The sequence below is a fragment of the Equus asinus genome, chromosome 8, assembly GCF_041296235.1.
Source record: "Equus asinus isolate D_3611 breed Donkey chromosome 8, EquAss-T2T_v2, whole genome shotgun sequence".
NCBI lineage: Eukaryota > Metazoa > Chordata > Mammalia > Perissodactyla > Equidae > Equus > Equus asinus.
Genome location: NC_091797.1, coordinates 25277402 through 25295000, shown reverse-complemented (window position 1 = coordinate 25295000; position 17599 = coordinate 25277402). Strand labels below are relative to the sequence as shown.

At 39.2% G+C, this 17599-nt stretch overlaps 1 protein-coding gene across 2 annotated transcripts in view; it reads right to left on the bottom strand.

Moving 5' to 3' along the window:
* Positions 1-17599, bottom strand: part of KIF6 (kinesin family member 6) — a 377323-nt gene that overhangs the window by 239854 nt on the left and 119870 nt on the right. For both annotated transcript variants that reach the window (XM_070514982.1, XM_070514983.1), the window contains 2 exons: positions 9222-9428; positions 303-446 (listed from right to left, as the gene is read on the bottom strand). In XM_070514982.1, the coding sequence (XP_070371083.1) occupies positions 303-446; positions 9222-9428 (351 nt within the window). The remainder of the gene's footprint in view (positions 1-302; positions 447-9221; positions 9429-17599) is intronic.

Genomic DNA, 17599 nt, shown 5'->3' with positions numbered 1-17599 from the left:
GGTTTCCTAGTAATCAGGAGCAAAACCGAGCAAGAGAAGCCAAGGAAACCCCTTGGCAGCCTTCTAAAATTTGTGTAAGAGGTTTCTTCAAGCCATCCTGTGCTATGTGAAGTCAGTTCTCCAGTTGGGTAATTACAATGCTGTAAATAACCCAAAGCTGTGAACCCTGTAGGGTGTTTACCTCTGAAGGCATAGCCTAACCCAGCTGCAAAGATGGAAACCCACCCAGGACCCTCAACTCCCTCTCACAAACCAGCAACCAAAACTCAGACTGAGATCTCCAGAAACAAGAACCAACATACATCGATATTTCTTTTCTCCAAAGAGAGTGTTGCAATCATGGTCGTCATGCAGTTCCCTCCCAAACTGTCCCTTAGGACACTGGTCATCATGGAGTTCCTGTAGGGAATGTGCGAACGGTGTTTTTCTGAAAGGGCGATGATAACCTGTGGTAAGGTAGAAAAATAATGGCATTAGCTTAGCAGAAAATGCACATCTGACAAACAACTGAGCTGCAGCTGCAATAAAGATACAAAAGGAAGTAATCAGTAAATGCAGGGTGACACTCAAAACTTGAGCTCAGAATAAATATCTTAACAATATTCAGTACCATAATGGTGAAGATGGAATGAAGGATATGTAGCAAAAACAGACCATAATGAACCCTCTAAGTTTTGGACAGACAATATATCTTGGACAGAATTGGATACATTATTATTCTGTTTTTAACCATTGGAAAATTCTTATAAAAACTCAAGCGTAAATCATGTAGGTTTTTAAAATCCTACCAAAATTGGCCCATATGCTCCATCTTCAAGGTAGAAGAGGAAGAAGAGTGAATAATAACAAGGAAAAGCAGTGTAGGGATTAGTGTAGGGATCTGGTGCCACAATGTCCAGGTCCAAATTCTAGCCTTACTCACATCAACATCTCTGCCTCAGTCTCCTCATCCATAAAATAGGGGAAAAAAATAGTACCTACTTCATAGATAGTTGGAGTGATTAAAAGAGTTAAAATGTGCAAATTACTTTGAGTTGTAGTACCTAGCCCATAATAAGTGCTGTATACATGTTTTCTATCATTGTAAGTGGTAGGGGATGTTTACTTTGGTTCAACTAAGGCTTGCTCATCCTATTCCTCATGACTGTCTTAGATAGTTAAGGAAGGTACTAGGTGGATGGATGGTAGGTGGATGAAAGGCTGTTGTGGGGTTGTCCCCAGAGGGAGCCACCAGGGGTTCAGGGTTTTCCTGGGAAGATGAATTCAGCGCTAGGATATTCATTGCAAAGCATCAGGAATAAGTCACCCACGGGTGTGACTTCAGGGGCATTACAAGGCCCTGGCTCCTGAAAATACTGCTGCCAACACTTGCCATTGTTCTTCCTTCCAACAAGGTGTGTAATTCCCATCAGCAGAACTTCTCCTACTCCTTTAGTTTACGAAACAAGATGGGAGCATTGTTTTTTGAAGGCCCTTTTGAGTAACAACATACAACTATACCTCTGGTCCCACTTTAAATTCATAACCACAGATTTTACTAAAAACCAGAAATCCTGTGATATTTCTCTCAAACATCACTTTTCCGCTCTCCGAAATGAGGCCTTTACACTTTAATCATTTTGTTTATAACCTCTATCCAGTCTCTTCTCCGTGCCTTCAGTCTGAGCTGGTGGCCACACACCCTTCCATCAGATGTAAGCAGACCAACCAGAACTACTCATGCCTTAGCTCTAAACTCCTCGAACCTTCCACCCTTTCTCCTGTCACTGTCCTGCTCCTATCTAAGGCCAACACTCCATCCTCTCCCTCTTCTCCTCTCATCTACTTAGCTCCTACAATTAACCTCTGTCACTTCTTATTAATTTCTCTCTCTCTCACCTGGATCATTCTCATCCTGCATGCCCACTACAGTACTAAACTAAGATGGCTCTTGCCAAGGTCATCAGCAACCCTCACTGAACCAAAAGCATCAACCGCCATCTTATTAGATTTCCAAGTCAGGCAAGCATTCAACACAGTTACTCATCACCTCCTCTAGGAAACACTTTATTCACTTGGTAATCAGGACACAGCACTTTGCTGGATTTTATCTTTCTTCAAAAACTAGTTAATGAATGTTTCCTTTTCTTCTTCCCACATTATAAATATTGGAGTGCTCCAGGGCTCAGTCCTTGATCCTCTTCTCTTTCTTATCCATACTCTCTCCACGTGTAATCTCATGCAATTCCTCGGCCTTAAATACATCTATATGCTGATGTCTCCCCAATTTATATCAACAGCCTCAACCTCTTCCCTGAGCTACTATTCCTGTGGCAGCACTGTATCCCCATCTGGATATCTGTTCTTGACTTTCTCTTCCCTCTACTCTGAAACCTGATTCTTTCTCAGGCTTTATCCATCATTATTAACAGCACTACCATCCACCTAGTGGCTCAGTCCAAAACCCTAGGCATCATTCTTGATTTTCCCTCACCCTTCAAATCCAATCCACCAGCAATTTGTATTAGTTTTACCCACCAAACCTACCCAGAACGGACCACTTTTTCCCATCATTTTTGCCACCACTCCAGTTCAAGCCTCGATCGTCCCTACCTTGGACAACTGCATAAGGCTTTGAATCAGTCTCCTTGCTTCTCCTTTTGCCCTCCCATGGTCTGCTCTCCACACAGCAGCCAGAGGAAGCTTTGTAAAATGAAAGTTACATCAAGTCATTCCCCTGCTTGCAATTTTTCAGTAGTTTCCCCAAATGCTTAGTATACTGACTCAACTCCTGGGTGATCTGGCCCCTGTCTGCCTATCTGACCTCATCTCCTGTCTTGCTTTCATTGCCCACACTGGCCTTGCTGTTGCTCCATCATACCAAGCTTAGTGTCATGTCACAGCCTTTGAACTTACTGTTCTTTTTGCCGGAAATGCTCTTGCCTCAGCTTCCTGCTTCCTGTCATTCAAATCTTTGCTCAAATTTTATCTCCTCACAAGGTCTTTCCATGAACCTCCTATCTAAAGTATCACACCTATCTCCAGGCTGTTATTCTGTTCTATTTTTCTTCTGGTACTTATCACTATTTGAAATTTTATTTATTTACTTATTTTTTACCTGCTTTCCCACTAGACTTTGCGCTCCACAAGGCCAGGGATATTGTTTCTCCTGTTCACAGCTCTATCCCCACTGCCTAGAACAGGGCCCAAAACCCAGCACATGTGGCAGAAACTAAGCTGTCTCACACAGCTATCATGAAAACCCCCATTCCAGTTTCACTTGTTATTAAACTACACTCCCTAGTCTCTCTCTACAACTCACATTTGCATGAGACCTAGCTCCATCAAGCAGACACCCCTGTGTGGTATTTGGAGGTGAGTAGTGAGAGGTGATGGCCATAAGGAAGATCAGATTTGCAGGCGAATGTGGCTGCAAAGGCATCTGGTACTTTTGAGGCAGCTGCCAGGGAAGTTTCTGGAATCTAGGATTTAATGTGCTAAGTGCCAAGTAGGGACAACAGTAATGTTTTGCAGAGCAGTTCAGTGGTGTGGTTAGATGTGTCTCCTGGTTGCCCTGCTCCCAGCTGGGGAGTATCCAAGCCCAGTTTCATAACTTTTCTTCATATTCTTTATGTTTAATAAACTCTATGCTGCTTAAATTAGCCAGAGTGGATTTTCCAGCCTATAACTAAGAAATCTGACTAGTACAACATGTGCTCAACACATTGTTGTTAAATGAATGAACAAACGAATGAGTAGATTAATTAGTTTCACCTAGGAAGACAGTGTAATGGTCATTAGCATGGAATGAGAGTTGAGGAATTTTTTCCAATTAAGTAACTGGGAAGGGAGTGGGCAACACGGCAGACCCAAGCCTGAGTGGCAAGGTGGTAGTATGGGGTGCTGAGCAGAGCTCTAGACCTTAAGAGCCAAGAGGACAAATGAAATATCTGAAACAGGAAAGGTAGGCCCAAATACCAAATACCAGAACAAACAGAGGTTGGTTTGACAGATGTGCAGAGAGGGTGGCATTATTGCTTATGAATCATCAATTAAATATCTAACAATTTTCTAAGTACTTTGAAGTTCTTTCATAAAAAAAAAGTCACTGTTTTTTTTTTTTCCTGGTCTAGGAAACAATATTGATATCTCTTCTATTCAACAGCTTTATGGACAACTTAGATGACAAAAACGAGAAGGCATTTATTAAACTTCCTGTTGACATTAAATTAAATGGCATGCTAGTTAACTTGCTTTTGGTTGCAGTAACAGAAAACATACCCTAAACTGGCTTTAATCATAGGGAGATTTATTGGCTCATGTAACTGGACAGGAAAGGCTTTAGGTTCAAAATGACACAAAAGGTCAGTGCTACCACCAAGGACTTAGTTTTGGCCTATACCTCTGCTCTATCTTTCATGTGGAGAAGTCTGCATCTCCTCAAGGCCATAGGATGGCTGCCAAATGCCCTGAAGTTACATGCTTTCTTATTCATAACTGAGATGAGAAAGGGCCTTTCATCTCTAACTGTTTTTAAACAAAAGTCCTGAGCTTTGCTAGGGATCAACTTCAGCCATCTCTGCACCAACCACTGCAGCCAGGAGAAAGGCAGGCTCCCATGGCTCAGACGAGTCAGGGTCTATTCCTGGAGCTGTAGTGGGCTCCTGGCTACGACCCCTTGGAGTGAATGTTGTGGAGGCAATCCCAATGTTCTTTCCAGAAAGGGTTCTAAAATAGCTAAAGAATTAAAATTCAGATGAGACTATGGATTAGAAAATACAGTCTTCAAAAATGGGGAAAGTGAAGGCAGTGCACGATAGAAGAAAGAACCCAGGACTGAGAGTCAGAACCAAGCTTTCCCACTTGTGTAATCTTAGGCCAATCCCTTAAATTTGTTAGCCTCAGTTTCCTCACCTGTAAAACTGGGATTTGAATTGCTTGTCTGTCTCACAGAAATGTTTTGAAAATCAATGGAGATCATTTCTGGGATGGTTTCCGGTAAAACAAAGATCACCCAGCGTTGTGGAGGGGTCTTTAGGCTATGTTCTTCAGGATCCCTTGGAGACTCATTTTAGCCATGTAAACCCAGTCCTAGGCCATTTCTTTAAGAAGATGATCCTGAGCAGGGATCTTCTCAGCTCTAAGGGAGTTTAGGAATACCATAGTGAGCCCAGATGCCTTGGGGCAGATATAAATCTTCAGAGTGACCCAGAAACGGTGGGGACTTGAGAGAGAGGCAGAGTAGATTGTTCTTTGTGGGCTGCTCTGGGCTTTCCAAACTGGGAAGGAACTGGATGGTCTGAATGGCACACGGTAAGGAGGTGGTGCTACACCTGGATTTGTTCTTTTAATACTTACTTCCATTTTGGATTTCCTGTATAAATACAATAACATGTTCCTGAAAGCATTCTTTAAGTGACCAACAGTGGAACCTCACATTATACTTCATATCTCCTATGCCTGAAATCAACAATTTGGCTTATTATTCAATGAATTAAAGAGATTTTCTTTCAAAGAGTTCAGAAGTGCATGGAAAATTGACCTCTGAAAACTGACAAAGATTTGGAGTGGTTACAACTGACACTGGCACCATCAGTTTTTTTCTCCTGAACACAACCATTCAGTGCAAGCCAAGCGTTGGATCGCTGGCTGAAGGGGACCCCGAGTCTGCTGTCTGCAGAGGTAGAGAGCAAACACTTCGTTCCCAGGGCTTTCTCGCTTGATGTTTTGGTTGACAGCAACTGCTGGTCATACCAGGAGCACTTGGTGAGGGTTACGGTTAGAACAAGTAGGCATGTCCCCCCTTCCTTTTCCTCCATGGACTTGATTTCTAGGATTAAGATGTACCCTGTTATTGTGGCTTAAAAGGTTTTTGAGGAGAGTTTTTGGAATAAGTACTACACACACACGGAGAACTCCAAAACCAACAAAACTCTGGCAAAGAGAACGTTATTTCCTTATGAGCACAATAAGGTGCATTCAACTCAGAAAGGCTGTACACTGAGCAGGTGTAAGGTCTTAGAACACGGCCAGAAGGGCAGTTCCAATTCTACACGGAATTTCTGTAACCAGTGTGGGCTAATTAACGCAAGAAAGGTTACCAAACTATTTCCGAGTCCATCTCCATCTTATATACTGAAACTGTGACAGAGAGAATGTAATTAATTACTGACACTTACATGGATTTCTATTAGGTACAACATTTATCTTACTGTATTGGAAGTATTTGTTTAAATGGTTTGCTCTGTCACTGGATAACATGACAGCACAGACTATTTCTTAATCATACATTTATCCCCATTGCCTAACAGAACTCAAAGCACCCAGTGGACATTCAATCACAATTTGCTGAATGAACGAATGAATGAAGCTAATTAAACTAAAGTGTGTTACACTTCCAGTCTCATTAGTCCCATAATAAAGTACTACACACAAAAAATTTGTTTATAAAACTCCTTGAAGTCTGTTATTTCATTAGCAGAATCTGCCCACCCTTTTTATTCTTCTCATTCCTATGTACTCTTTGGTTCTCTCTCATCTTTTTCTGTATGAAATTCCAAAATTTCTCTACTACTCTCCTACTTTCTCTCCAGCTGCTATTCCTAGACCTACTCAACCCCACATACCCATGGACGCATACTGCAGTTTCTGTATTCATGTTCTTTCCTCTCATGCTAATCTTCTCCTTCTCATCTCCTCCTCTCTCCATTATCTTAGGCTGTAACCTCCATGAAGACACGTGTACATCAGTGTAAATTGGTAACAACTGGAGTGATGCAGCGGGTGAACAGGAAACAGATAAATGACATTCAGAGAGCTAAAGGTCAATGACATGTGAATGTCACTGCGACCCTGGGTGAATAGATCCCCCTAGCTGGAGCTAAGGGCTGACAGGCTCACTGTTCTCACTGCCTGCCATCCTCTAACCCCATCCTTGGCTGGCTCACTCCTACTCACTCTTCAGGTCTCTGCTTAATATTAGCCCTGAGAGAAGCTTCATTAGCTCTCCCCTCCACAGTCTAAGTCTGACCCCCATTACCAGCTCTCCTCATCCTTGGACTTTCTCTGCACAGCTCTCACCTGGATTACAGCCAGGTACATACTGATTGCTTATTCAATACATGTCTCCCTATACCAGACCATGAGACTTTTGGAGGGAGGACTGTTTCTATTTTGCTCAGCACTGTGCCCCAGTGCCTAGCACAGTCCTCAACACATGACAGTTCCTTATAAATATCTGTTAGATAAATAAACTAATTATGTATAAAATCAAATGCCACATAGCCACCAAGACTATTCACATGAGGCTGATGTTATAAGGATTTTGAAGAGAAGCCTAATGGGGAGAGGAACAGTTTTAATGACAAGGAGCAGCTCACAAAGGTTGTGTAGAATGAAGAAGAAGAAAGGATTAGGGGCAGAATGTATATCTTGAGTGATCACAATTGGTGGAAATTCTGATTCAACTGATGAATACAATTTTGCATGAACGTGGACATAACGGGAATTAAAGCCAACAGTGCTGGCAACTGACACAAGTAGGTATATTTCTTTAAAGTAAAGCACTTTGAATATAGTCCCTTATGTCTTCATATCAATGTTTTATAAGTATCCTATTAAGTAAAAGTCTCTCTTATATAAAAGTAGTATGTAATATTTGAACAAGAAAGAACTCAGGAGTGCTGACTCTTGGAGACACTAAGATGATGGGAACACCACGTGGGCCTTCATCGCTGGGTGCTGTGTTACTGCGAGTCATTTGGTCAGGGCCCAGCGGTGTGCGCCTTGTTCTGAGAGAGCTCCCTTAGGTCTCTCTCAATCTGCTTTTTCAGCCAACTTGACCATTAGAAAGCATTTAACATCAGGACAACATCAGTCTCAAAAGGGTTCTTTATGCAGTTAAAAAAAGGTTTTTTTGTTTTTGTTTTTTCTCAAATCTTTTAGCCTCCAACATTCATTACAAGTCCTCTGGCTTGCCAATAGTCTCTGCACTTCCCCGCCCCAGTTTTCGACCCTGTGTTTGGAATTTGGAAGTAGCTGCCATCTTTAACATTCAACTCACAGTGCTTAGCCTCACAGAGCTGAAGGGAACTTGAGAAACCATCTAATTCAATCCACTCATTTTAGGGTTGAGAATTTTTTCTGGAAGATTTATTTAGCTAAATTCAGATGTGTGTTCTCTGTTCTTGGAGTCAAATGCAGAAATTAAAAATAGAGCACACACTGGGGTGGATTGTAGTAAAATTGGGGTCGGGGAGGAAGGGGAAGCTAAGGCGAGGCAAAGCATCGCAGGGTCCAAACGACCAACTAGATGAAGGCACCAGATGCTGAAAAGTTATCGGTCATCTCTAAATTATGTTCCCACAGCTGATCTACTAGCCTGAAAAAATAGGCTCAGGGAGGCCACTTCTAATCTATTTTCACACCCACTACAAATTTTACAATAAAAACAATGACAGAGTGAAAGAAAGCATAGACTTTGGACCCAAGCAATTCTAGATTCAAATCCTCATCTCACCACTAGCTGGTAACCTTGGGAAGGGCTCAGGAAGACCTGAGTTTTAAAATTTATAAGGTGGGGATAATAATGAACACCTATAGCATAGGGCTCTTGTGAAGTTTAAATGCAGTGATATACACAACATGCTAGTAGCTACACCCATGTGCATAGTGTCGTTATTCACAAGAGCCAAAAGATACAAACAACCCAAGTGTCCATCACCAGATGAATGGCTAAAAAATGTGGTATATATGTATAATGGAATATTATTCAATCTTAAAAAAGGAATGAAATTCTGACACACGCTACAACATGGATGGACCTTGAAGACATTATGCTAAGTGAAATAAATCAGATAGAAAAGGACAAACATTACATGATTCCACTTACATGGGTATCTAGAATAGGCAAACTCATAGAGACAGAAAGTAGAATAGAGGTTACCAGGTGATGGGAGTACAAGGAAATGGGGAGTTATTGTTTAATGGGTACAGAGTTTCTGAGATTATGAAAGAATTCTGGAAATGGTTGGTGGTGATGGTTGCACAACACTGAGAATGTACTTAATGCCACTGATTTGTACACTTAAAAATGATTAAAATGGTAAAGTTTATGTTATGTATATTCTACAAGAAAAGAAGAAAAGAAACACAACAAAACAAAAACAGTAGTAGAATGCCTGATGTAAAGTATGTGGTCAACAAATGGTAGGTACAGTTACAGCCCATTCTGTCCATTTTACCTGTTCTAAGTAATGCAGTGACAAGTTGATATACTTGGCCTCTGTTAGAAGCTGGCCCCCTACTCCAGTCTTTGCCACGCGCTCTGAACCAGCCAGGTCAACCAAATGAAGTTTGGCGTGTCGGACAGTTGCAGATCCTGGTTCTTTGCTTGATAAGTGAATAGTGAAAATGCAGTGAGAACGAGTTGAAGCCTGGTTCATAGGAGTCTATAAAAAAGAAAATTGCAAAACAAAAATAATGTGAACAATGAGAATTTTTGAAGAATATCAACAAATTTAAATTTACATTTCTAAGGATAAGACATTTCCCACGAAGCCAACACTGTCAAATGGAACAAAAACACTTTAGCTGAGACCCTTGAAGTTAGTTATTTTTAACGCATTACCTCTTGAATGACTGATAACAGATGTGGATGGGTTGATTCAGAAAGTGAGGAAAGAGTTCAAACAAGGTAAAGCTCGGGTCTTCTTACTAATATAACTTTATTTCATTACATGACCACAATTCATACCTTAACCTTGGCTAACCATACCAAAAATGTGTAATGCGAATGTCATAGGAAAAGAGGGGAGAATGGCTACATTGAGCGAATTCATTACACAATTGTAAACACAACCCACAGACAAGGATGATCAGTATCACCGCTACTACCCAACACTGAACCGGAGGTCCCAGCCAATGGAGTAAACAAGAAAAAGGAAAACAGGGCATATTGATAGGAAAAGAAGAGATTAAAATGTCATTATACACAGAAACTATAGTGGTCTACATAGAAAATGCAAGAACATTTACAAAAATAATGTTAAAAACTAAAAAGCTTAGCAAGTTTGCTGGATGTAAGATCACTATGCCAAATCAAGGAAGTTCTAATAACTCAGCAATAATTAATCAGGAAATCTAATATTATTCATAATGGCAACAAAGATGACAAGATAATAAGTAATTAATCTTATAAAAGATGTGTAATTTGTAGGGAAAATGATAAAATAATATTAAAGGATACAAAAAGAAAACCTGAATAAATGGTGTCCTAGATACTAATATACCATTTCATGGATGGGAAAACACAAAATTAACTATGTATTAATCTCTCCGTATTAACCTATATAGTCAACGCAATTGAAATAAAAATGCCACAGGTTTTGTTTGTGGAACAGGACAAACTGATTCTAGAAATCAGATGGAAGAGCAAATATTGAAAAATAAAAAACCATTCTATGAAAGAAGAATAAGCAAGGGGGACTCGTCCTGCTGTACATAAGGTATGTCATAATGCTGCAGTAATTAATACAGTGTGGTGTTGGCACAGGAACAGATAACTGGCTCAGTAAAACATGCTGTGCTCATTTAGGAACTCTGAATAGGATCGAGGTGACATCACAACACAGTGGAGAAAGAATGGACTAATGAGTAAATGGTGCTGGAATAACTGGCCGTCCATGATGAAAAAAATAAAGTTTAGATTGCTTTCTCATACTATACACACAAATAAATACCAGAATGTATTAAAGACATATATAAAATACAATTTTAACACTAATATAAGAAAATATGGAAGCAAATCAACACTAATATAAGAAAATATGGAAGCACATCATAGTCAACCCAAGGAAGTAATAGATATTTTATGATAAGACATAAAACATAAAAATGAATTGATTTAAGATATTTGACCAAATAATTCAAAATTAAAGAATTTCAGTGTGATAAAATCTACCAAAAAGTTAAAAGACTGGGGATGATATTTGCAATACATATGGCCGACAAAAGATTAATATATGAAATAAAGAACTCACACAAATCAATAAGAAAAAGACACGCAACTCAGAAAAATAATGGACAAAGATATGAACAGGTAACCCACAAAGAGGAAACCTGAAACAGTCAATAAGTATTTGCAAAAAATGCTCAGACACACAAATGAGCAGGACAAATAACTAGAGCCATAACGATGGACTATTTCATTCACATCCATCAGACCGACAAAAATTTAAAAAATAAAGTCTAACAAAACAAGTGTTTGCAAGCCTATAAGGAAATGGGAACTTTTATGTACTGCTGGTGGAGTATAAATTAAGAACCGTTTTTGAGAGCAATTTGACAATATGTGGTAAAGCTGCAAATCCACATAACCCACAACCCAGCAACAGACTACCAGCTGTATTTTCTAGGGAGAAATCTGGGACAGGTACACTGAGACAGAGAGAGAAAAAGAGAGTAAGACACACACACACACACACACACACACACACACACATATGAACATTCACTGCAACATTGTCTGGGATAGCAAGAAATTGGTGCAAGATGTATAACCTAAATGAAAATCTGTGATGGAAAAGATGAATAAACTGGGATAATTCAAACTACAGAGAAGTTAAAATGAAGCACCTTTGGATAGATTGACAAAGACAGATTTCTAAAATGCTTTAGCACATTAAAGAATGATATAAACACTATGGTAGAACTTAGATCGTTAAAAAAGCAATGTCATCTAAAAATATTCATTCATAGTGTTATGACTTAGGTTACTAAAAGTATAAAAATATGGACTGGAAAGAAAGCAAATTGATGATAGTGCTTGCCTTTGTGAGGAATGCACAGCAAAAGGCCAAGAAGGGATTTCAACTTTATCTGTAATATCTTGTATCTTTTGTTTAAAAATTATCAGAAGCAAATTCTGATATCTAAAAATATCTAAAAATAAAATTTATTTGAAAATATTCCAAATGAATGTTCATATGAGTAAACGTGTTCAGATCTCCAGATTTACAAAATGGGATTCGATGAAAGAATTTCCACATGGATGCACATGTATTCAGAGAGGGTAACATATTTGGATGCTATTTTAACAAGAAATTCTTTCTGTAAATATAAATTCTTGATATACACCACTGTTGATTTACACCAACTACCAAAATACACAGATGTCAAAATACTGGCATAGTTTTGGTGATGATGATGTAGCTAGTGAGTTAAATAGGCTGAAAATTCGACCCATTACTTGTTACCACAATAACTATACCCAAACCTAGTCAGTGTGTGATTTTGCAAGCTAAAGTGGATCAGCAAATAACTGTGCATGTAAAACCGCAAGCTCAAATTTAGAACCTAAGTTGAGGTGTTCTGCAAGTGACTGTAAGTTATTTGCAGAACTTAAACATGGGTTTCATTTCACTGTTATATTCGCACAACAATAAATCCTACAGTACTGTAATGAGAGTCAAATTGACAATTGATATAAATGAATAACATAGAGACTGTTCCCAACAGCTGTCTTCAGCTTCTAAATTGATATACTGAAATCACAGTAAAATGCGTACCATTATCGAATATTTGAAAAGTGAACCCATTTCAAAGGAACGTGAGATTTACATCAAATTAAATTGTATTTCTGGAGTCCATAATTAAAATGCAGTAATATGCTGCAGGAGTCCATGCCTACAATTTTGTAACTTCTCATAAATATTTTCTGCATGAAGTAGTAGTTGGTGTCCTCTTAGCTAAAATTTCCTTAAACCTCAGAAAACATTCTTTATGTGTAGCTGCTTAAGTGTGATTGAATGTGCCGGTGTCTGCTCTGTGTTTATTTAAGGACATCTTTTTGTCTCACAGCACGCCCCTACGTTTGTCCTTTCAAAAGGTAAAACTATATTAAAACATTTCTGAAACTGCCTAAGAACAGATGGCACCATTTAGGCAGATTCATTCAAATTTAAGCGCACATTTTAAACAAATGTGCTCTTGGCACTAGAAAGCGTGTCTTTGGAAAAATTCTAGCGATGATTAATCATCCGCGTGCAGAGAGCTTTCACATTTCCTATCAGTCTATGTGTACAGCTCTGCTTTAGGCAGTACAGAGAGTAAGAGGAAAGTAAGACACAGACCTTGCCCTCAAGGAATTTATAATCTAGTTCAGGAGCTAAATACGAAATGTGAAGAGAGAGTGAACAATGAGAAAAAGGCAAACATGAGATAAAGAAAGTGATCTGTACCCAGCACTGAGTGTCCTGATGCTCCAGGGAGCACCTAAGAAGGCAAATCATTCCCTCATGAGGGAAGCTCTCCACCCCCTGCTACTCCCCGGTTTCTGGAGTCAAACACCCTCTTCTCTCCAGTCCCTAAAACGGGCATGTCCCAAACTATGACCCTCAGATCCTTCCCCTTGGGGAACTCTTCGATGGCTCTGATTCTCATTGGATAGGCACTGTAGTGGGTGAAAAATCACACGCCCAAAATTTTAGACTTTGGTATCGCATGACCTGGTTTCAAGTCCTGGTTCCATCACTTACTAGTTACTTGACCCTAATGTTTCCAGAACAACCTCATCCCTTTCCCTCACTCCATGTCCCATGGATGGATATCCAATCCATCCTATTCCTGTTGAATTTACCTCCACTTCTCTCCATCTCCAAACATCCTTTACCTCTTACCTGGGTTACCACATTCTCTCTTTACTAGTCTCCCCATATTTACTCTTGTCTCCTCCAATTGTTCTCCACCTTGCAGACGGAGTAATATTTTTAAAAGACGTATTTGATTATGTCATTCCTCCCTATATCCCTCAATTAAACTAGCATGCTCCTTAAGACTAAATATCTCTAGCTCCTTCAACTGCGTCTTACCCAACTGTTTATCAAACTCTTTTAAATACGGCACTCTGACACTCTGATTGAATATATTCTTTCAAATGTAGCCTAATCACAGCCCAGGCCACTGGAATCTGGGAAATCTAAATCTAGCGTTGCCAGTAAATAGCACGTGAAGTGTTATACTATATTTGTTCCAGTCTGTTACCCATGCTATGAAATTTCTTTGGGAAACATACACACACACACATATTTATTTGATGACTACATTTAATTAGTTTTTATCTCAGCGCTACAATCTGTTGAGATAATTCTGGATCTTGATTTTTTTTTTTTTTGCAATTTTGTGCTATCTACAAATGAAAATATCTCATATATCCTCATCCAAAAAATTTGTAAGACACCAACTAAGGCAGAACAACAACATTTCTTGAAGACATCCCTACTCTGCACCCTGTGAGGTAACAGTTATGGGTATTTTCACATTGTTTTCACTCCAAGTACCTTCATATACCTTCAATCTCTCTTTATATCCTCAAGGATATTTTGAGAGACTTTATTAAATAAATTGGACTCACTTGATCTATGAATTTTATAACCCTATCAGAAAATTAAATAGAATTAGTTTAAGGTGAATCAATGTTGACTCTTCCTTAATTGCTTATTGACCATTATTTAATAGTCATTTATCAGATTCCTTTCTTATGGTTTGGTATCAAAAATATTAACTTGTCATTTTCCAAATACGTTTTTATTTTTGGAACGTTGAGACTAGATGACTTTCTTTTGTGGGGTAAAAGTCTAAAAACCCAGGCTCAGTGGGTTCCTAACAGATTCATCCTATCTGTAGTCTGTGGTCCATGAAAGTTAGTTTTCCCCTTTCTCATCTCCAGCATAGCAAATTCTTTAGTTCTCACTAAAAGTCCATCTGAAAGGTTACCTCCTTGCAAAGACTCTCCATTTCCTTCCTCCTCCCACCTAGATTCTGAGTTTCTTGAGGGCAGGGACTGTGTCTTATTCATCACTGTAACCCCAGCATAACATAGTATAATAGTGTGCAAAAATATTTGTTAAATTGTTGACTCTTGCTCATTTCTAGTTTTCTGGAATCTCTATGGCATACTCCATCATTTCCAAAAATCTCCAAATAATTCAGACTACATCTGCAAACTCTTTAAATCCATGGAATATAATTCATTTAAGTCTAAAAATTAAAATTATTTAAAACAGTCAGATTGATTCAAATCTCTCTACCTACCTTGGGTTTCAGTTATTCTTTGTGCCTGATTCCAGGGCTCTTAAAACCACTACCTTCTCCATCTTCAACTGCCCTTTATCTTACCTAGTGTCCTCTTGCTGATCAAGTATCGCCTAGTATTTCTTACTGGAAAAGTACGCCCTTTTCTTCTTCCAAAATAAGCCTACTCAAAATTCATTGATCTTCATGAATTCCCCTTGGACTATTCACAACTGGCATCAGCCATTGTGTTCTGAAAGGACATTTAACATTTGTGCATAAAGTAGATCCTTAATATCCAAACTCTGGAAAAATCCAAAGGATGGATTGTTCCAAACAGACTTTTAAATGTTCATCATTTAAAAAATTATGACATTGTAATGAACAACTTGCTACAGTGGTCAGTGGGGGATGATGGTGTGATCCATTGGGCTGCAAATGAGTGTTTGGTGGCCAGCCCATTTTGTGTGGTGTGAAGAGCAAGGTGGATTATAAAAGGTGCTGCAAAAATGATCCTGTCAGACAATGGTGGCTTCGAACTCTCTAGACAGAAAGGGATTGGAGCAGCAATGTGGTTTGGGGTGGTCCTGGAAGCTGCTTTTGCAGAGGACTTTACATATTATAGAATTACATCGAGAAAACACCACATGCCCACATTGAAGGCTAAAACTCCTTCTATGGCCTTTCAGGCCATTTACTGGCACTGGCTGGGCTACCGCTCTCAGAAGCTATGTTAAAAAATCTCTCAAATTTCATTAAACAAGAATCATTTTCTCCAGAGCAGGAGATACAGTCGTCCCTCAGTATATGTAGGGGATTGGTTTCAGGACCCCCACAGATACCCAAATCCACAGATGCTCAGGTCCCTTCTATAAAATGGTGAGGTATTCGCATATAACCTATGCACATCCTCTCGTATACTTTAAGTCATCTCCAGATTACTTATAGCATCTAATACAATGTAAATACTATGTAAATAGCTGGTACACTGTATTACTTAGGGAATAATGAGAAGAAAAAAAAGCCTGTACATGTTCAGTGCAGACACAACCATCATAGGCCTTTTGATTGGCGGTGGGTTGAATTGTACAGAGGGCCGATTGTACTGCTGAGCTGAAAGAGAAACTTGAAAGAAACACTATAACAAGAATTAAGTAACACTGATAAACGTTTCAAAATGCTGCTTATTCAGCTTCCCCTTTGGGTTCTGCAGATGTACAACAACCAATCCTGACGCTTTATGTTTTTGTTATGCATATTCTTATGGGCAGATTAGTGATTCCTTGTAAATTAAAACCTTCACTTTTTTTCACTATTTCATGATGCTGTGTATGGTATGTGTGTGTGGCCATTTTCAAGACTGAAAAATTTGATTTTAGGGGCAAGAATTGATAAGTGAAATGTGGTTTTTGTGTTTACATAATATACTATTATTTTTTGTAACATTTTTTCTACTTTTAGTTAATCTATGTGTTTTTAATCACTTCAAAAATGATTATAGTTAATACAGACTTCAATGATTCAAATAATCTCTATATGTTACACATAAGGTTTGCCAGGATCCTTTGAATGCTTGCTTATTTCTTGCCATATCTTATACTTATATTCCAGTCTTACATATCAAAATCTTTTTTTCAATCACTCTGCTATTTTGTGTTTTTTGTTTTTTTGAGGAAGATTAGCCCTGAGCTAACTGCTGCCAATCCTCCTCATTTTGCTGAGGATGCCTGGCCCTGAGCTAACATCCATGCCCATCTTCCTCTATTTTATATGTGGGATGCCTACCACAGCATGGCACACCAAGCAGTGCCATGTCCGTACCCGGGATCCTAACTGGTGAACCCCGGGCCAGTGAGAAGCGGAAAGTGAGAACTTCACCACTGCGCCACCGGACTGGCCCCTCACGCTGCTATTTTGGATTGAAATATCTCAACAGGAATTTCAACTAAACTAAGTCAGGTGAGGAAAATCTCTCAGACTGAACAGGAGTATATAATGGATACACTTGAGATTCTTCAAGGCAAACCAACTAATAACAACAGCTGCCACAGAATCCAGAATTCAACTTTCCACTCTGATTTTGTTTGATAACACTCTCTAACCAGATATCCTAATTGATCTGTTCCTCTGCTCATTTGCTCTATCTGAATGGAAGACCGAAAATACTAATCTCTATATGCTTTCTAGGCTGATATCCCAGCCTTTCAGGTCAAAACCCACCCTTAATCAAGGACTACCCAACCCTCTCCCCATTGGTTCAATGATTCCATAGGAAAAGGGTTGGATTAAGAGGCCCACCAAGCACCTGATCTCCTCTAACTCAGCCTGGAAAAGTCAGGCCTGCCTAAACCTAGTGGTTTAGCACGAGACCCTATAAACACCTGCCTTGCTCTTTTCTGAGGTTGTTTCAGAGCATACTGCCTGAACAGCAAGATATCCCCAATTAGATAAGCTCGATTGGATTAGTAATCCTAAACTGCTCATTTTCCTTTCTGATTTTTCTCTTCATAAGATACCTGGCTTTTAGAAAAGTGATCAAAATCATTTTCCC